The 21837-nt window shown below is 49.3% G+C and overlaps 1 protein-coding gene across 11 annotated transcripts in view; it reads right to left on the reverse strand.

Annotated features, from left to right (window-relative positions):
* LOC119952881 (fas-binding factor 1 homolog) overlaps window positions 1-21837 on the reverse strand; it is a 171053-nt gene that overhangs the window by 114207 nt on the left and 35009 nt on the right. For all 11 annotated transcript variants that reach the window (XR_005457907.1, XM_038776488.1, XM_038776486.1 and 8 more), the window contains 3 exons: window positions 9923-9964; window positions 7546-7636; window positions 6740-6800 (listed from right to left, as the gene is read on the reverse strand). Coding sequence is in view for 7 of the 11 variants with exons in the window: in XM_038776488.1 (XP_038632416.1) it covers window positions 6740-6800; window positions 7546-7636; window positions 9923-9964 (194 nt within the window). In the remaining 4 variants the exon portion in view is untranslated. The remainder of the gene's footprint in view (window positions 1-6739; window positions 6801-7545; window positions 7637-9922; window positions 9965-21837) is intronic.

A 21837-nucleotide genomic window follows, 5' to 3' on the forward strand; every position in this document is an offset into this window, starting at 1 on the left:
AGGGTTGAGTAACTTCAGTAAGCCATTCCACATCTTCTGCCAGGAGGATAGTGGAATGCAAGCCGCTGTAGTAGCCCACAGGCATGGGGATAGATTAAGACCAGTAGGATCTTACTCTGCCCAAGTGGATGTGGTAGCCATAGGAATGCAATGACGCATGTGGGCTTTAGCATGCGCCTCATGGGCAATAAATGCATCAGAATCCATCACACCGATGGGAAAGATAAACCTCCATAGCCCTCACACCTCTTAGAAGCTGGAAGACTGAAGGGCCTCTTGGATGGTAGGCACTCAAAGTGGGAAGCTAATATTTTACCAGGGACAGACTTGTGGAAATCAGTAAAGATGTGAGGGAAAATCTGCAATGGGTTTAACGATACAAGAAACAGAGCATGAATGTATTGTGGAAGTAGAGGAGGGCACTAGTGGAGGCTTGGCAGAAGAACCACGAGTGGGAGAGGGAGTGAGTGACTTGCACGTGGATGGAGCAAGGAAGTATATAAGAGGAGAGCCCTGTCCGGAATGGGCTGTAGTGGATAGCAAAGGTGTGTTGATTGCAGGAGAACAGATACCTGGGAACCACTCAGCATAAGTAGCTGAATTACTAGTTCTAGCGAAGGACCTAGAATGGGGCAAGGAAACGCGGATCAATGGATACAATGACAGCAGGTATGCCTTTGGCATAGTTCATAATTATGAACAGCTTGGAGTAGGCGAGGGTTTGTGACCTGTAGCGGAGGACACATACAGCATGAGAATTTAATCAAGGATTTGATCTTGGCCACTCGACAGCCCTTAGAAGTGGCAGTGATTAAGGTCCAAGCCCATCAGAAAATTGAGAATCATGCACAGCGAGATAATAGTTGGGCCGATCAGGCAGCTAAAAATCTATTAGAGCAGGAATGGGTGTGGATACAGACTCCAGGAATAGCGGTCGTGAAGGGAAAAAACGGCGCTGATATTGATGTAAGGTAGGTGCAAAAACAAGCGCCAGTAGAGGAAGAAGAGAGGTGGAAAAATTAACAGGGGATGGATAGACCATAATGGAAAATGGAGGAGAGAGGGAAAGATAATAGCCCCCAAGGCCGTGCAACAATCTTTCTTATACATATACCATGGACAAGCACACACGAGGAGACAATATGATCAAACTATTAAAAGAAATGTTGGCGGTGGAAGGGAATGGGAAGGGATGTGGCTAAATTCTGCCAGCAATGTATACAGTGCACCCTACTGGAACCTGGCCATCCCTGCAAGATTAAAATGGGAAATCAGCACCGGCCCAAGGGACCTTGGGAAAATTTGCAACTAGATTTTACTGGGCCTTTGCCTCAGGTACAGGGTAAAATATACTGTTTAGTGATCATAGATCAATTCACCCAGTGGGTGGAAGCATTCCCATATCAGGACACCACCATGAGCATCGTGGCTTTGATATTGGATAATGAAATAATACCATGGTGGGAGGTGCCCCTCCAACTGGATTCTGACCAAGGGGCCGATTTCATGGGAAAAGACATTAAAGGAAGCCTGTAAATATTTGAGAATCCAGCAGAGATTCCACATCTCATACCATCCCCAGAGCTCGGGAATGGTAGAGCAGATGAACCGAACCTTAGAAAACAGCCCAGCCAAAGCCATACTGCAGGAAGGGCATAATTGGGTACAGGCCTTGCCCATAATATTGTTTTGACAAAGAGCCACCCCGGCCGGAAAACGAGTCTAACCCCTTTTAAATTAATGACAGGAAGAACATTGCGCTTCCCTTAAACAAAGGAACTGTACTCCAATGTATGAAAAATCTGGTAGGCCACCTGCATATTCCTTCAGGGTCAAGTAATTGCACAGCAACAGCATAGATATTGGACAAATAAGAGATACGTCAAAACTACCAACACCAGGCTACCATCAACACCAGGGACAGGGTAATGGTCAAACTCATGACAGTTAAAAGGGACTAGGGGTTAGATGGGAGAAACCCTATGAGGCAATAATCGCCAGACAAACTTGTGCCCTAAAAGACAAGAAACCCAGTCCGCAGTGGCGGCACTGGACACAGTTGAAGCCATACCCTCATGAATAGTCCCATAGTCACAAAGATTGAGAGGCCCCTCCGGTGGGTCAGCGAACCCATGGAACAGGCCTTGGCATTGCAGCCACTGCACTTGTGATAAGAATCATCTGGATTTGTAGTTGGGCCACCAGGGTGGCTCGGACTACGGGACAAAGGCATGGAGATGATGCAGACGAGGAAGGAGTGGAGATGATGCAAATGATATAATACTAATTGAGCATCGGAAGGTATTTGTTTATACCCACAGGATCCTATTGCTAACACGCTTTGGGGCCCCATTCCATCTCTGGCTGCAACTACCGACATCGACCTCCTCGTCACAGAACCAGACGGAACCGGACATCACTGACACAAAACCCAATGATCGCATGTATACTGATGCCATGCGGGTACATCAGGATGCTGTAAATGTCATGAGAGACGCAAGGGGAAGGCGTGGTGTCGGTCTTTATTGTGACGGGACTCAGGATGTATATACAAACGGGACTCTATACTTTCCTGCGGGGCAGCTTACGAATTACCTGCAATTCCAAAAACACCTTGGGTCCTAGATCAGTTGGGAACTCAAGATCAAGGGAGTTGCAGATGATAAGGAAAGCTGGGACACAGGACCCTTGCCCCTAGGCAAGATGACATTGTTTTTTTAAAATTACAGATCAGAAAACATTGAATGCTCTTGATGACCCAAATCGCCCTATTGTGAGCTATAAAGTTATAGGGGACCGCCTGGAGATTCATTGTATAGATCCCTGCCAGGGGCTTAACCGTACTAAAGATCATGAGGTGATATGTGAAAGATTGACAGCTGTGTACCAGGGAAGTGAAGCAGGCAGCCAGTCAGCACAAGAGCCCAGGAGTCGGGTGGGATATTTAAGAATCAAGGACTCCACCAGATAAGGGTAGGGACCAAACAGAAACCTACCACCAACACTGTGACGCCGGTGAGTCCCAGCTTGGTTACAACCACAAGCCCAAGGACGATCCCCAGGCCCGAATGTGATGAGCACTAGCCACACTATGGGACATGGGTTAATCCTGACCTCCACTGACGAATCAGTGACAATAGTACTGGGATATGAACATGTATGAACTTGTCAGAGAAAACCATCTCAGTCTAGAAGGAAAAATGCCAAAGTAAAAGCCAGAACTTCAGAAAGACATTAACTGGAAGTCTTCCCAGTTCTTCAAATATCTTCATCCTTTCATGTTATTAATATTTTATTTCCCTTTCCACCACCCTTTCCCCTCCGTGTTGTTTTGTGTAGAGTGGGGGTAGCCAGGAAGGAGGGCTTGGGAAAGGGATAGTACATAGTCAGTTATATGTTCTGTCAGTTTAATTATAATACTGTACATAATAAAAGGATGCTTGTGTTGAAGTTACAAATCTGGTGACTAATTTATTGAACTCATCGAAGGACCTCAAGTGCAGAAAATAAAATCTAATTTTACCTGTGTTGCGACTCCGGTTCAAGTGGGGCTAGAATTGACCACGCACTAGCCCAGGATATCATAACAACTGGGTAGACAGATGGTAAAAGAAATTAACCCTGATAAGTTTAAAGCATTGTGCCCAGGAGCTGGTTTAGCATACTGAGCTAAATCGCTGCCTTGTAATGCAGAATAAGGCAGCAGCGCGGGTTCAATTCCCATACCACCTCCCCGAACAGGTGCCGGAATGTGGCGACTCGGGTCTTTTCACAGTAACTTCATTGAAGCCTACTTGTGACAATAAGCGATTATGAAATGAAATGAAAAATTAAAATCGCCCTATTGTACCTCTCCAACTCTGAAAACGAAACCAAAATCACACTGCAGCTCCCAGCTCAAAACAAAAGTGTAAGACAGGCAGCCCAGCTCCACCCACACACTGACATCACTGCAGCTATTTGATAAACACCCAGTTCTTAAAGGTACATCCACCTGACATGTCAAAGTGCATTGTTCGGACTCCCTTAATGGTAAATTCCAGAATTCTCTCAATTAACGTCAGGTTAAATGGCTTGTTGCTCCCAGTTTTCTCTCTCCCTCCTTTCGTGAACAGTAATGTTACATTTCACAAGTACAAATCCGCTGGAACAATTTTAGACCCTTGGGAATTTAGGAAAATCATAACCACTCCATCCACTATTTCTGCAGCTCTCTCTTTTGGAACCCCAGGATTCAGCCCACCAGGTCTTGGGATTTGTCAGATTTTAGTCTTTTACGTTTCTCCAATACTTTTTCTCTGGTGATATTAATTACTTGAAGTCCCTCACTCTTAGTAGTCCCTTCGTTGCCCTCTATTCTGATATGTAATTTGTGTATTTGGCTATAAGGACAGACACAAAGTATTTGTTCAATGTCTCTGCCATTTCCTCATACACCAATGATAAAGTTTCCTATCTCAACCCCTAAAGGACCAATGTTCATCTCCTTTTTATACACTTGTAAAAGCTGTTACAATCTGATTTAATATTTCTGGCTTTCTATTCTATTTTTCCCCCTTTTTAAAAAATATTTTTATCAAGGTATTTGAAATTGTTTATAAAAATAACATTAACAATGACATCAACATGGTATAATAAACATTTCCCCCCATCCCAATCTTCACCCCAATAATACACCCCAACCATAAAACAACAATCCCCCCCCCCCCCCTTGGAATACTGCATCTGCTAACATTTAAATTTTCCCCGAGAAAGTCGACGAACGGCTGCCACCTATGGGTGAACCCTACCATTGACCCTCTGAAGGCGAACTTTATTTTCTCGAGACTGAGAAACCCAGCCATGTCACTAACCCAGGTCTCTACACTCGGGGGCTTTGAGTCCCTCCACATTAACAAGATCCGTCTCCAGGCTACCAGGGAGGCAAATGCCAAGACGTCAGCCTCTTTCGCCCCCTGAACTACCAGCTCTTCTGACATTCCAAAGATTGCTACCTCCGAACTCGGCACCAACCGTGTTTTTAGCACCGTGGACATTGCCTTAGCAAAATCTTGCCAAAACTCTCTGAGCTTCGGGCATGCCCAAAACATGTGGACATGATTTGCTGGGCTTCCGGTACACCTCGCACAACTATCCTCTACCCCGAAAAACTTGCTCATCCTAGCCGCTGTCACGTGTGCCCAGTGGACTACCTTAAATTGTATCAGGCTAAACCTGGCACATGATGAGGAGGTATTAACCCTGCTTAGGGCATCCGCCCACAGACCCGCCTCTATCTCTCCTCCTAGCTCGTCCTCGCACTTGTCCTTGACCTCCACCGGAGTTTCCTCCGCCTCCGAAAGCTGCTGGTAAATATCTGAAACCTTCCCCTCTCCCACGCAGGTACTGGAGAGTACTCTGTCCTGTATACCCTGTGGCGGCAGCAGCGGAAAGGCCGGCACCTGCTTTCTCAGGAAGTCTCGCACCTGCAAATACCCAAACCCGTTTCCTGCTGGCAATTCAAATTTATCCTCCAAGGCTTTCAAGCTGGGAAAGCTCCCATCTATAAACAGATCCTCCATCCTTCTAATTCCTGCCCTTTGCCATCTCCAGAACCCATCATCTAGCCTACCTGGTACAAACCGATGATTAGTATAAATCGGGATCCAAACCGATGCTCCCTCCACTCTCTTATAACTCCTCCATTGCCCCCATATTCTCAGAGCCGCCACCACCACCGGACTTGTGGAGTATCGGGCCGGCGAGAACGGGTCGGCGAGAACGGAAGAGGTGCCGTTATCAGTGCTCCCAAACTGGTGTCTTTACATGACGCCGCCTCCATTCGCTCCAATACTGTCCCCTCCCCCACTACCCACTTCCTAATCATGGCTCGCTCTCCCGTGGGTCTCTTGATTCTGCACAACTTGATCAATCGAAGCCTTAATCGGGTCCAGCGTGTCCTTCTTCCGCTTGGCAAAGCAATCTTCGAAAAACTTCACCAGCTGCTCCGTCGAACATTGTGCCATCTCCCCCGGCCCTTGCTGTCTGTCATGCTTTCTCCTGTTGCCAGCTCTGCTTGCGTCTTCCTTGTAGGACTTTAGCTTCTCACACGGCCACTTCTGGTCCAATTCTCCATATACAGGAGGGGGATTTCTCCTCAACTGTCTCACTCTTCACCAATTTATCCCATAAAGTCCGGAAAAAACCAGGGGGAAAAATGTCCAAAAGTCCGTCACAGGTGGGAGCTAGCAAATGTGCGACCTACTCCTCCTTGGCCGCCACAGGAAGCAACTAATTTTCCCCTTTTTAATCAACTGTTAGGTGAATTGGACAGTCTGAATTCTTCCACAGTGTACCCGAATAGGTGTAGTTGTGTAGCCACTAGGGGATTTTCACAGTAATGTTATTACACTGTTAACGTAAGCCTACTTGTAACACTAATAAAGATTATTATTATTAATCGACGTCGTCAATCTATATACATCCATTTTCCAACAAGGGGGTGACTGGGTGGTGATCGGCAACAAGAGGTTTGGTTAATTTTTTCCTCCTCACTAGCCAGGCGGTCTGGGGCGACAGGTATTACATTAAATACATTCCACAACAGGGAGCAGGTACACGCAACAATTCTGGAATTGAACCAGGGACCTTCTGATGAGTATGGTTAAGCTTTAGGCCAGGCTTTGTTTATACCCATTCAGCTGTTCTACTATGTACGGGCCATACAACAGGTATGTAAAACAAAAAGATGCACACTAACCTCATTGTCCTTGTTGGCATCCTGTGCCAACTTACTGAAAAAGTCATCATCTAGCAACGATCTGAAGAGAAGAAACCACTGTTGTATTAATCTCAACAAATCAGGGCAATACTCACTGCACTAATCTCTAAAGATCAGGGCATCACCAAAGCATTTGCAACATTAATCTCCACACATAGACATAGAACAGTACAGCACAGAACAGGCCCTTCGGCCCTCAATGTTGTGCCGAGCCATGATCACGCTACTCAAACCCACGTATCCACCCTATACCCGTAACCCAACAACCCCCCCCTTAACCTTACTTTCATTAGGACACTACGGGCAATTTAGCATGGCCAATCCACCTAACCCGCACATCTTTGGACTGTGGGAGGAAACCGGAGCACCCGGAGGAAACCCACGCACACAGGGGGAGGACGTGCAGACTCCACACAGACAGTGACCCAGCCGGGAATCGAACCTGGGACCCTGGAGCTGTGAAGCATTTATGCTAACCACCATGCTACCCTGCTGCCCGACATTGGGACAACCCCAGGCACCCACTGCAAATAACCCTAGGAAATCATGGGAAAACCAAAAGTGCATTCAGTTACAATGTACATTTTTGTTGTGCAGGAATTATAAATTACATTTTGATGTGCTGTTTCTGTTTGAGTGACTCTCTGAATATGCTTCATTTCAGGTTGAAAACCAAAATTAAACTTTCAAATCCTAATAAATTAAATCCCTGGGTGAACACTACAATTATCCAAACAGCATGCTCTTTTCTGCTGCAGTCAGAGTCAGTCTGCTAACTTGCATACTTTCTGCTTGTTCTAGATGGTGCAATGACAGATGTCCTGATGTTGCTTCCTGAATGTGTAGTTACTGAAGCAGGTTTATTGGGAGATCCATCTGAAAAAATAAAGTGACATAAATAAAACTTTTAGCATACCCACAGTTCCTTAAACCACAGACTGAACACAGGTACTTTATTTTTCTCTTTAAACTATATTGGATTGCCAACCTAAAATGGAACCTCCCCTCCCGGAACAGACTTTTTTTTTAGTTAAATCGCACCCATCATTCAAGACCTCTGCCACCTCGAAGGACAAGTGCAGCAAACTCTTCTTCGGAACTGGTTATCATTGGACAGTTCTAACAGCATTAAACCCCAGCAGTATTTCTGAACTCATTTGGGGCATAGACAGATTAATGAAATTAGCAGACTAGTGGCAGATGTAATTTCATGTGAAGGAATGCAATATATTTTGGAAAGAAAACCAAGGAAGAGGAATATATATTTATGGAACGATGGTGAAGGATGTGATAAACAGGAGGATCTAGGGTTTTCAACACAATCTTTGAATGTGTAAGCACTCAAAAACCCATAGAAAAGGACAATAGCCAAACTTCCCAGTATAAGAAATTCTACATATCTTAATAATATTTCTGAAAGTCTATCATGATAATTCGGTTTCTACCAATGTGTCTGTAGCAATCATTTATTCGCAAGTTGGAATTTTAAATTAGCAGTGAAGGAAATAGTGTTTTCAACTTCCTGATTTATTGTCTGTGAGAATATTTTATTATGATTGGCTGCTTATGCTGTTTGATGATGTCACTATTGTTGGACATCTGGAGATTGCATTGTGGCGATTTACACTAACATCAGGAAAGGGGAAAGTTGCACCTCAGACATTGCTAGTTCTTTATGGGCAGCTTCATGGTCAGCGGCAACCACAAAATTGGGGTGGCACAGTAGCAGGGACCCGAGTTTGATTCCAGCTTGGGTCACTGTCTGTGTGGAGTCTGCACGTTTTCCCGCATCTAAGTTGGTTTCCTCCGAGTGCTCCGGTTTCCTCCCACAAGTCCTGAAAGATGTGCTGTTAGGTGAATTGGACTTTCTGAATTGTCCCTTGTGTTGCCGAACAGGCACCATAGTGTGATGACTAGGGGATTTTCACAGTAACTTCATTGCAGTGTTAATGTAAGCCTACTTGTGACACTAATAAAGATTATCACTTTAAACATTTACTGTAGATTTTAATACATGGCCATGGGGACTGGTTTTGAATTGTTCAAGAGTGCAAGAACAGAACTCCGCCAGGAAAACAGAAATTCATATAGGCAGTTTAATTCAGAAACTCCAAAACGGGCAATAGATCTATCTCCTGATATAACAGATCAAATAAAGTACACAATTGTTCTCCTCCCTGCACTCCCAGCATGTAAAAGTTGGGACTCCCTGCACAGTTTTTAAAAATTCCTTAACAGAATGTGAGAGTTGCTGGCCCATCCAGCCTTATTGCCCATTCCCAAATGAGCCACCTTCTTGATCTACTGTTGTACATGTGGTGTAGGTACACCCACAGTGCTGTTAAGAAGGGAGTTCCAGGATTTTGACCCAGCGACAGTGAAGGGATGGCTATATAATCCCAAATCAGGGTGGTGTGTGGCTTGGAGGGAACTTGCAGGATGTGGTGATCCCATGCGTCTGCTGCCGTTATCTTTCACGGCGGCAGAGATCATGAGTTTGAAAGGTGTAGTTGAAGTTGTCTTGAGTTGCTGCAGTGCATCTTGTACATGGTACACACTGCTGCTACCCATGTATCAGTGGTAGAGGGCATGAAGGTTTAAAGTGGCGGATGGGATACCAATCAAGTGAACTGCTTTGTCCTGAATGGTTTTGAGCTTCTTCAGTGTTTTTGGAGCTACACTTATTCAGACAGGTGGAGAGTGTTCCATCACACCTGACTTATGTTTTGTGAAGAGGATATAGGAAGTCAGGTGGTGAGTTACTCGCAGCAGAATTCCCAGCCTTTGTCTAACCTGCTCTTTTAGCCACAGAATCTAAATGGCTGGTCCAGTTTTCCAGCTCTTTAATCTCAGGTCCTCAAAACTGGGCCTTCCTATCTTCCAGACCTTTCCTACGGGAAATTTTCAGGATGAAAACCAAAGCTAACATCAATTCCCCATTAATATTTGATTTAATTTGTCTTCACTGCTATTCTTTTCAAACTTGGCGTTGCCCTACAATCTGAGTTCTCGTCCTTCAGCATGGGATTTCCAATTAAAACAAACAGAATTACTTACTATAAGGAGGTTTCTGAGACACAGACGATACTCGATATGCTGTGATTAAATGGCACTAATCTGTCAGCTCTGGTTTATCAAAAGGATAAAATTATCACAACCTACCATCTTCTCCAAGGAGGTCATCCAGTACGTCATCAATCGATTCTGAAACAGAACGCAGGCACAGTAATATCAGAGAATGTTGACTTCTGGTGATGACTATGCTGTGAACGGTCGCACATTTAGCAGCTCCCGCCCTTGGTGGTTTTTTTAACGGCTTTTAAACTGGATTTTCGCAGAAATTATTTCTAACATAAGTGGATAAAAGTGAGAGGAGGAGAAGGCAACCCCTATCCTATGGAATTATGCTTGAAAAATAATCACAAAAGAAGGAATCAAAAGCTGGTTGGAAGTGAGGATCTGATCTTGGTGGCTGCAATGGCAGAGAAGCGAGGTCCAGCCCCGCGGGCTCAATGGTCGATGGACCGGTTGGTTACATACCTGGATGAGAAGTTTGCCCGGCACCGTAAGGAGTGTGCAGAGGACCTGACCAAGGGGGTAGCTTCGATTAAGGAGGCTGCCGACTGGATGGAGGCGTCAGTGATGGCCCAGGGACAATCAATCCAAAAGCTACAGGGGTAGGCGACGGAACAAGAGGAGCAGTCCACTGGGATGGCGCTGCAAATTGACATTTTACAGGATCGGCAAAAGCGGCTGCTGGAAAAGGTGGAACACCTGGAGAATCGTTCCCACAGGCAGAACATTCGGATCGTCGGTCTGCCAGAGGGAGAAAACGATGGGGGCAGAGGCGTTCGACAGGCCGTTTGGAGGTGGAGGGGGCTCACAGGACACTTATGCGCAAGCCCCAGGGTCAGGAGTCCCCAAGGACCATGGCGGTGAGGCTACACCCATTCCTGGACAAAGAACGCATCATGAGTTGGGCTAGGCAGGCAAAGCGGTTCGTATGGGAAGAAGCCGAGATCCGGGTTTACCAAGACTTGGGAACAGGACTTGCTAAGAGGAGGGCGAGTTTTAATAAAGTTAAAGCGGCCCTATATGCAAAAGGAATAAAATTTGGACTGCTCTACCTGGCCAGTCTTTGGGTAACCTACAAGGACCGAGAAGTATATTTTGGCTCGCCAGAAGAAGTGGTGGTCTTTATGAAGGACAACAACCTGGAGGATCCATAAGGACTTTTAAAAAACTGGTCGGTAGTGATTTGAATCAAAAAGTTCTGTGGTGCACTGTAACTTGAGTTTCGATGACCGGGAAGAGAAGGATTTCTCGGAATTATCTAACTTTGACCTTTTAGTGTATGTACCAAGGTACAGTTTCTTCACTTTTTAGTGTGTTTGTAAAAAAGATAAAAGAAAAAAATGGAGGGGGGTGAAGAAACGTTCTGTCTGAGTTTGTGCATGCATCATTTTTTCTGCTTCTCCATTTATCGAGACTATGGGGCTGGTTTAGCACATTGGGCTAAATCGCTGGCTTTTAAAGCAGACCCAGGCAGGCCAGCAGCTCGGTTCAATTCCCTTACCAGCCTCCCCGAACAGGCGCCGGAATGTGGCGACTAGGGGCTTTTCAAAGTAACTTCATTGAAGCCTACTCGTGACAATAAGCGATTTTCATTTCATTTTTCATTATCCTGTTTGTTTTCACTTCCATTGTTTGGGGCTCTGGTTGAAGGTGATGGGATTGATAAGATGTTGTAAAAGGGGAGAGGTGGGGCATTGAGCCGAGACCTTAAGTAGATGATGTGTTTGCTTTCTGCGTTTGGTGCTATTGTTTTGAAAACTTACGTTAAGAGTTGGGGGGTAAAGTTCCAGCAGGTGGTAAAATCCTAGGCGCCGGGGCACGACCGAAGCCCCTGGTAAAGCTGGTTCACGGGAGCAAAGTGGGAGGTGAGCTGAAAAGTGACAGAGTTGACAGGGTAGAGGGGGGAGGGGGTGGGGGTGGGGGTGGGGACTGCTGACGATCAGGGGACTTCCAGGAGGCTGGAGATGGAGACTAGATGACGATTGCTGCCGAGGGGAAGATCTGGAGAGGTGCGGCTCATGGGCTAAGGGCTGGCCTAGGAAAGCTCATGGCTGATTAACAGGGGAGGGGGCAAGAGCCCCCCCCCACCGACCAAAATGGTTATGTGGAATGTTCGTGGCCTGAATGGGCCAGTCAAGAGGGCCTGTGTGTTCGCACACTTGAGACAGTTAAAGGCGGACGTGGCCATGTTACAGGAGACACACTTGAAGCTGGGGGATCAATTTAGAATGAAAAAGGGATGGGTCGGACAGGTGTTCAATTCAGGATTGGACTTTAAAACAACGGGGGTGGCCATCCGGATTAACAAAAGGGTGGCGTGTGAGGTGGGGAAAATGGAGACAGACCCAGGAGGCAGATTTATTATGGTTAGCAGGAAACTGGAGGGAATGGCAGTGGTGTTGGTAAATATATATGCCCCAAATATATTGGGGCAGCACGGTAGCATGGTGGTTAGCATAAATGCTTCACAGCTCCAGGGTCCCAGGTTCGATTCCCGGCTGGGTCACTGTCTGTGCGGAGTCTGCACATCCTCCCCGTGTGTGCGTGGGTTTCCTCCGGGTGCTCCGGTTTCCTCCCACAGTCCAAAGATGTGCGGGTTAGGTGGATTGGCCATGCTAAATTGCCCTAGTGTCCTAAAAAGTAAGGTTAAGGGGGGGTTGTTGGGTTACGGGTATAGGGTGGATATGTGGGTTTGAGTAGGGTGATCATTGCTCGGCACAACATTGAGGGCCGAAGGGCCTGTTCTGTGCTGTACTGTTCTATGTCTATGTAAATGGCGATGACATTGCGTTTGTTTGGAAGATGTTGGGAAAAATCCCGGTCCTCGACTCGTACTGGCTGGTTATGGGGGGTGATTTTAACACGGTCTTGGATCCTAGAATGGACCGGTCGAGTTCTAGGTCGGGGAAAATTTCAGCAATGGCGAAAGAGCTACGGGGTTTCTTGGAGCACATGGTGGTGTTGATCCGTGGAGATTTGAGAGGCCAAGGAGCAAGGAATATTTATTCTACTCTCATGTGCACAAGGCATATTCCAGGATCGATTATCTTATACTGGGCAAAATATTGTTAGCGGGGGTGGTGGAGTATTCAGCAATCGTAGTATCGGACCATGCACCACATTGGCTGGACCTCCAGGTGAACACGGGAAATTCTCAGCACCCACAGTGGAGGCTAGATGCAGGGCTGTTAGCAGATGACAAGGTACGTGAGCGAGTGAGGGAGGCCATTCAGGGGTCTATAAAAACCAACGACACAGGAGAGACCGCTGGGTGGTGTGGGAGCCATTGAAAACGGTCATCAGAGGGGAATATATTTTGATTCGGGCCCACAGAGAGATGAACAGGCAGAGCTGGAAAGGCTAGTAGGAGAAATCTTACATGTGGATAGGAGATATGCGGAGTCTCCGAATGAGGAACTCCTGAAGGAGCGTCAGAGACTTCAAATGGATTTTGGGCTCCTTTCCACAGGCAAGGCGGAGGGACAACTGAGGAGGGTAAAAGGGCCAGTATATGAATATGGGGAGAAAGCTAGCAGGATGTTGACACATCAACTGAGGAAGCAGGAGGCGGCGAGAGAAATAAGGAAAATTAAGGATGGATGTGAGGGGGAAAGCAGTGAGGACCAGGGGGTGGTTAATGACGTGTTTCGGGGGGCAGCACGGTGGTGCAGTGGTTAGCATTGCAGTCTCACGGCGCCGAGGTCCCAAGTTCGATCCCGGCTCTAGGTCACTGTCCGTGTGGAGTTTGCACATTCTCCCTGTGTTTGTGTGGGTTTTGCCCCCACAACCCAAAGATGTGCAAGGTAGGTGGATTGGCCACGCTAAATTGCCCCTTTATTGGAAAGAATGAATTGGGTACTCTAAATTTATATTTAAAAAAATAAAATTTAAAAAATGATGTGTTTCGTGAATTCTATAGTCGTTAATATGAGTCAGAACTCCCTGCAGGAAGGAGCGAATGAACTAATTCCTGGAGGGGCTAGAGTTCCCGAAAGTAGATGAGGAGCTGGTGGAAGTCTTGGGAGGCCCAATTGGGCTCGGTGAAATGAGAGATAGATTGGGGTCAGTGCAATCAGGTAAGGCCCCGGAAGCTGATGGATTCCCAGTGGAATTTTATAAAGTGTTTTCAGGGCTAGTGAGTCCGCTGTTAGTTAAGGCTGTCAATTAATCAAAGGAATTGGGAGTGCTTCTCCCAACGCAATCACAGACATCAATATCTTTCATCCTGAAGCGAGACAAGGGCCCGGAGAGCTGTGGATCGTACAGACCAATTTCCCTTTTAAATGTAGATGCTAAATTACTGGCAAATATCTTGGCCACCAGAATAGAGGACAGTGTCCCGGAGGTAATAGGGGAGGATCAGACAGGCTTTTTGAAGGGCAGGCACTTGACATCCAATATTAGATGGCTTCTTAATGTTATAATAATGCCAGCTGAGGGACGTGAGTCTGAGGTGCCATGGACACGGAGAAGGCTTTTGACCGGGTGGAGTGGACTTACGTATAGGACATTTTATAGGACATATTAGGCAGGTTTGGGGTCGGGCAGGGATTTGTGGACTGGGTCCGGCTGTTATATCAGGCCCCGGTGGCAAATGTGAGAACCAACCGAACCTGGTCAGAATATTTTAATCTTGGGAGGGACAAGGTAGGGATACCGGCTCTCCCCATTACTGTCTGCCCTGGCCATGGAGCCTTTAGTAATGGCCCTTAAAGCATCGAGTACGTGGCGGGGGATAGTGAGGGGGGGGGGGGGGGGGGGGGGGAGGGGGGGGGGGGGGGGGGGTGGTGGAGCGCAGGGTTTCTCTCCATGTGGATGACTTGCTGCTTTATGTTACAGACCCGGTGGGGGGTTACCAAAATCATGGAGGTACTCGGAGAATTTGGGCGATTTTCAGGCTAAAATTTGAATATGGGAAAGAGCGGGATGGTTGTGATCCAGGCATGGGGGCAGGAAGGGAGACTAGGGGAGTTATGGTGGGGAGTTTTAGATATTTAGAAATTCAAGTGGCTAAAGTGTGGGGGTAGCTCCACAAGTTAAATCTGGGCAAAGCAGTCGACCAAATTAAAGGGGATTTCGACAGATGGGACATGCTCGCGCTGACGCTAGCGGGAAGGGGCCAGATGGTGAAGATAACAGTCCTCCCAAGACTGCTTTTCTTTTTTCAGTGCCTTCCGATTTTTGTCCCAAAGACTTTTTTTAACAAAAATAAACGTGGTGATTACAGGTTGTGTGGGTGGGAAAACCCAAGAGTAAAGAGGGCACTCCTAGAGCGGGATCGCGGCGAGGGAGCCTGAGCTTTATTAATTATTACTGGGCGGCCAACATGTCGATGGTCAGGTAATGGGAGAGGGGTCGGCCTGGGAGCGAGTAGAATTGGCATCCTGGAAGGCTACGAGTTTGGAGGCTTTACTAATGGCGCCCCTGCCGTTCTCACCGGCTCAGTACTCTACAAGTCCTGTGGTGGTGGCAGCCCCAAGGGTGTGGGGGCAATGGAGGCAGCACATGGGATGGGAGGGGGCGTCGGTGTGGTCTTTGGTTTGTAACAATCACTGGTTTGTCCCGGGGAGGCTGGATGGGGGCTTCAGGAGGTGGCAGCAGGCAGGGATCGAGAGATCTGGGTATTTATTTATTCAAGAGGGCTTTCCCACCTTGAAGGAACTAGAGGAGGAGTTTGAGCTACCGCACAGGAATGGGTTTCGATACCTTCAGGACTTTGTACGAAGGCAGGTTAAAAGCTTTCCTCGCCTCCCCCTGAGGGGACGACAGGATAAGGTGATGTCAAAAACTGGGGTTGGAGAGGGAAGGATTACGGAGATATACAAGAAGTTGATGGCGTGGGAGGGGCCCCCGATCAGGGAGGTGAAGCGGAAGTGGGAAGAGGAGCTGGGAAGAGAGCTGGAAATGGAACAGTGGGAAAAAGCCTTGAAAAGAGTGAATTTATCCTCATCCTGTGCCAGACTTAGCCTGTTCCAGTTCAAAGTGGTTCAAGGTGGTCCACAGGGCCCACATAACGGAAGCCCGGATGAGCAGGTTGTTTGACGAGGTGGAGGACAAATGTGGGCGGTGTAGGGGTAGCCCGGCGAACCATGACATATGTTCTCGGCATGTCCGAAGTTGAGGGGATTCTGGCAGGGATTTGTGGACTTTATAGAACATAGAACAGTACAGCACAGTACAGGCTCTTCAGCCCACGATGCTGTGCCGGCTATTTATCCTAATCTAAGATCAACCTAACCTACAGCCCTTCAATTTACTGCTGTCCATGTGCCTGTCTAAGAGTCGCTTAATGAATCACAGAATTTACAGTGCAGGAGGCGGCAATTCGGCCCATCGAGTCTGCACTGGCTCTTGGAAAGAGCACCCTACCCAAGCCCACACACCCACCCTATCCCCATAACCCAGTAACCCCACCCAACACTAAGGGCAATTTTGGACACTAAGGGCAATTTAGCATGGCCAATCTACCTAACCTGCACATGCTTGGACTGTGGGAGGAAACCGGAGCACCCAGAGGAAACCCACGCACACATGGGGAGAACGTGCAGACTCCACACAGTGATCCAAGCTGGGAATCGAACCTGGGACCCTGGAGCTATGAAACAATTGTGCTAACCACTATGCTACCGTGCTGCTTAAATGTCCCAAATGACTCTGACTCCACCACCTCAGCTGGCAGTGCATTCCACACACCCACCACTCTGTGTTAAGAACCGACCTCTGACATCTCCCCTGTACCTTCCTCCAATCACCTTAAAATTATGTCCCCTTGTGACAGCCATTTCCACCCTGGGGAAAAGTCTCTGGCTATCCACTCTATTCATGCCTCTCATCACCTTGTACATCACTATCAAGTCACCTCTTTGCCTTCTTCGCTCCAGTGAGAAAAGCCCAGCTCCCTCAATGTTTCTTCATAAGACATGCCCTCCAGTCCAGGCAGCATCCTGGTAAATCTCCTCTGTACCCTCTCCAAAGCATCCACATCCTTCCTATAATAAGGCGACCAGAACTGGACACAATATTACAAGTGTCGTCTAACTAGGGTTTTATAAAGCTGCAGCAAAACCTCGCGGCTCTTAAATTCAATCCCCCTCTTAATGAAAGCCAACACACCATATGCCTTGTTTTGTTTTGTTTTTTTAAAATAATTTTTATTGAAATTTTTCGATACAAACATTTACCCCTATTACATTTTAAATTATAACACCACAAGTCCCCCCTGGAAAATCCTCCCCACGCCCTCCCCCGCGCGCACCCCCCCACCCTCCCTCCCCCCCCCCCCCCCCCCCCCCCCCCCCGCGCTATCAGTCTAGCAACAAAACCGTTTTTCCCTTTCTGCCGATGGCCTCGGGCAGTCATTGCCCGCGACCCCCCGCTGACGTGCTCCCTTCGTTGCTATCCCCCCCCCCCCCCTCCCTTCCCCCCCCCCCCCCCCCCCCTTTCTCCCCGGGTTGCTGCTGTTTCGGCCTCCAGTTCCTATCTCTGATCCAGAAAGTCAAGGAAGGGCTGCCACCGCCGGAAGAACCCCTGTACCGACCCTCTCAGGGCGAATTTGATTCTTTCCAATTGGATGAAGCTTGCCATGTCGTTTAACCAGGTGTTAACACTTGGTGGCCTTGTGTCCCTCCACTGAATCAAGATCCTTCTCCGAGCTACCAAGGACGCAAAGGCCAATATTCCGGCCTCCCTTGCCTCCTGTACTCCTGGCTCCACCCCAACCCCAAAAATCGCTAGCCCCCACCCTGGTTTGACCCTGGTTCCCACCACTCTCGATACCGTCCCCGCCCACCCCCTCCCAGAACTCTTCCAGTGCCGGACACATCCAGAACATATGTACATGGTTCGCAGGGCTTCCCGAACACCTAACACACCTGTCCTCCCCCCCCCGAAGAACCGACTCATCCTAATCCCCGTCATATGGGCTCTGTGCAGCACCTTAAATTGGATGAGGCCCAACCTTGCGCACGACGACGACGAATTGACCCTCTTTAGGGCATCCGCCCATGTCCCATCTTCTATCCGCTCTCCCAGCTCCGCTTCCCACTTGTCTTTCAGCTCCTCTATCGGTACCTCCTCCACCTCCTGCATTATTTTGTAGATGTCCGAGACCTTCCCTTCTCCGACCCAGGCCCCTGACAGCACCCTATCACTCGCCCCTCCATCGGGAAGCAAGGGAAATCCTTCCACCTGTCGTCTGGCAAATGCCTTCACCTGCAGGTATCTAAACGTGTTCCCCGGGGGGAGCTCAAATTTCTCCTCCAGCTCTCCCAGGCTCGCAAACCTCCCCTCTATGAACATGTCCCTCAGTTGCCGGATGCCCGCCCTGTGCCAGCTCTGGAATCCCCCGCCAGTGTGCCCCGGGACAAATCTGTGGTTCCCTCTCAGTGGCGCCGCCATCAGACCCCCCACTTCCCCCCTGTGTCGCCTCCACTGCCCCCAGATTTTAAGGGTGGCCGCCACTACCGGACTCGTGGTATACCTTGTGGGGGGGAGCGGCCATGGTGCCGTTACTAGCGTCCCCAGGCTTGTATTGCCGCAGGACGCCCTCTCCATACGTTTCCAAGCTGCCCCCTCCCCCTCCATCACCCACTTGCGCACCATCGATGCGTTCGCCGCCCAGTAGTATCCGGAAAGATTGGGTAGCGCTAATCCTCCACTGTCCCTACTCCGTTCCAAGAAAATCCTTCTCACTCTAGGGGTGCCATGCGCCCACACATAGCCCATAATGCTGCTAGTTACCTTCTTGAAGAAGGCCCTGGGGAGGAAGATGGGCAAGCACTGGAACAGAAACTAGAACCTCGGGAGGACCGTCATTTTGACTGACTGCACCCTCCCTGCTAGCGACAGCGGTACCATGTCCCACCTCTTGAACTCCTCCTCCATCTGCTCCACCAGCCTTGAAAAGTTCAGCTTGTGGAGGGTCCCCCAGTTCCTTGCCACCTGCACCCCCAAGTACCTGAAGCTCTTTACTGCTCTCTTAAAGGGGAGCCGCCCAATTCCCTCCCCCTGATCTCCCGGGTGTATCACAAAGACCTCACTTTTACCCACATTTAATTTATATCCCGAAAAGTCCCCAAACTCCGCTAGTATTTCCATTACCTCCGGCATTCCCCCTTCCGGATCCGCCACATACAACAACAAATCATCCGCATAGAGTGATACCCGATGCTCCTCCCCTCCCCTTGTCAGTCCTCTCCAACCCCCTGAACCCCTCAGTGCCATCGCCAACGGTTCGATCGCTAATGCAAATAGTAAGGGGGATAGGGGGCATCCCTGCCTGGTACCTCGATGGAGCCCAAAATACTCCGACCTCCTCCCGTTTGTAACCACACTCGCCATCGGGGCCGAATACAGCAGCTTCACCCACTTGATAAATCCCTCCCCAAACCCAAACCGTTCCAGCGTCTCCCACAGGTATTCCCACTCCACCCTATCGAATGCCTTCTCCGCATCCAGTGCTACCACTATCTCAGCCTCCCCCTCCACTGCTGGCATCATAATTACATTCAACAGCCTCCGGACATTTGTGTTAAGTTGTCGTCCCTTTACGAAACCCGTCTGGTCCTCATGGATTACCCCTGGCACACAATCCTCTATTCTGGTTGCCAGGACCTTTGCCAACAGTTTGGCATCTACATTCAAGAGGGAGATAGGCCTGTAGGACCCGCACTGTACAGGGTCCTTGTCCCGCTTCAGGATCAAGGAGATCAGGGCCTGTGACATTGTCGGGGGCAGAGCCCCCCCCTCTCGCGCCTCATTGAAGGCTCGCACCAGCACTGGACCCACCAAGTCCACATACTTCTTATAAAATTCCACCGGGAACCCATCCGGCCCCGGCGCCTTCCCCGCCTGCATCTGGCCTATCCCTTTAACTAGTTCCTGCAGCTCTATCGGCGCCCCCAGCCCCTCCACCCGTTCCTCCTGGACCTTTGGGAACCTCAATCTATCGAGGAAGTTCTCCATTCCCCCCCTCCTCCTGGGCGGCTCAGACCGGTACAATTCCCTGTAGAAATCCCTGAAGACCCCGTTCACCTCTTGCCCCTTCTGCACTACGTTCCCTCCCTTCTCTCTCACTCCCCCAATCTCTCTGGCTGCATCTCGCTTGCGCAGCTGGTGTGCTAGCATCCTGCTCGCCTTTTCCCCGTACTCATAGACCGCACCCTGTGCCCTTCTCCATTGCGTCTCCGCCTTCCTAGTGGTCAGTAGGTCAAACTGGGCCTGTAAACTGCGCCGCTCCCTCAACAGCCCCTCCACTGGTGTCTCCGCATATCTCCTGTCCACTTCTATAAGTTCCCCCACCAGTCTCTCCCTCTCCTGCCTCTCCTTCCTTTCTCTGTGTGCCCTTATGGAGATCAGCTCTCCTCTGATCACTGCTTTCAGGGCCTCCCAGACTACCCCCACCTTCACCTCGCCCGTGTCGTTCGTGCCCAGATATCTCTCAATGCCCTTCCGGACCCTTCCGCACACCTCATCGTCCGCCAGCAGCCCCACATCCAGGCGCCACAACGGGCGCTGGTCCCATGCTTCCCCCAGTTCTACCTCTACCCAGTGTGGTGCATGGTCCGAAATCGCAATGGCCGAGTACTCCGTGTCCTGCACTCTCGAAATCAGCCCCCTGCTCAGTACAAAAAAGTCTATTCTGGAGTACACCCTGTGAACGTGGGAGAAAAAAGAATACTCCCTCGCCCTTGGCCTGCCAAATCTCCAAGGGTCTACCCCCCCCATCTGCTCCATGAACCCCCTTAGCACCTCCACCGCTGCCGGCCTCCTATTCGTCCTGGAACTCGATCTGTCCAGCCCAGGGTCGAGCACTGTGTTGAAGTCCCCCCCCATGATCAGGCCTCCTGCCTCCAGACCCGGAATGAGGCCCAACAGGCGCCATAAAACCCGCGTCATCCCAATTCGGGGCATATACATTTACCAGCACCACATTCTCTCCCTGCAGCCTACCCTTCACCATCACGTACCTACCCTCCTTATCTGCTACCACCTGCGCCGCCACGAACGACACCCTCTTTCCCACCAAAATCGCCACCCCCCGGTTCTTTGCGTCCAAGCCTGAGTGGAACACCTGTCCCACCCACCCCCTTCTCAGGCGCACCTGGTCTACTACTCTCAAGTGAGTCTCCTGCAACATTGCCACATCCGCCTGCAGTCCCTTTAGGTGTGAAAAAACCCTTGATCTCTTGACCGGTCCGTTCAGCCCCCTCACATTCCAAGTAATCAACCGGGTCGCGGAGCGACCCGTCCCTTTCCCCTGTCTATTAGCCATGTTCTGTCCCCTGTTCGCCCCGGGTCGACCCTCCCCTTCTGACCCGTTCCCCATGGCGATGGCCCCCCCCCTCTCTCCTCCCGTTCTTCCCTTCCCGTCCTCAGCCTTTCCAGCTCCACCATCGTACTCCCGAGAGTCAGCTGGTTTTCGCTGACCCGGCTACCCCTGCCACACTCCGACTCCTCCCGATGTGGGGGGGGGGGGGGGGAGGGGCCTCCCCCCCCCCCCTTGCCATCCCTCTCTGACCCCGCTTCAGCGCGGGAAAAGCCACCATTGCTGGCCACACCCCACTCTTCTCTCCTCCCCCTTCCTCCGTCCCGCGCGCGGGAGACAGGGGAGAGCCCGCGCTTTCGCCCGGCCACACCCTACCCCGCCATCTTCAATTCCACCCCCCGTCCCCATCCACACCGATAACAAAGCCCCCTTAAAACGAGAGGAAGAAAAAAAGAGAAAAAGAAAACACGCATAACCCACTTGCTCCCCCCCCGTCCCGCCTCCCCAACTTAACAATATAACAATATAAATAACAAATCGCAAATAAATACATAAATACATAACTATGCCTGCATAACTAAATAACTAAATAACTACCCAATAATAACGTACTTAACCAACAGTAACCATAACCCTTAAAGAACAGATCAAAAAACAGTAAAAAAAAGCCCCCCCTACAACAACAATAATTAAGGGAAGTTGGCAACGGGAAGAGACACACAAAAAGGAACAAAGA

The sequence above is a fragment of the Scyliorhinus canicula genome, chromosome 18 (genome assembly GCF_902713615.1).
Source record: "Scyliorhinus canicula chromosome 18, sScyCan1.1, whole genome shotgun sequence".
NCBI classification, from domain to species: Eukaryota; Metazoa; Chordata; class Chondrichthyes; order Carcharhiniformes; family Scyliorhinidae; genus Scyliorhinus; species Scyliorhinus canicula.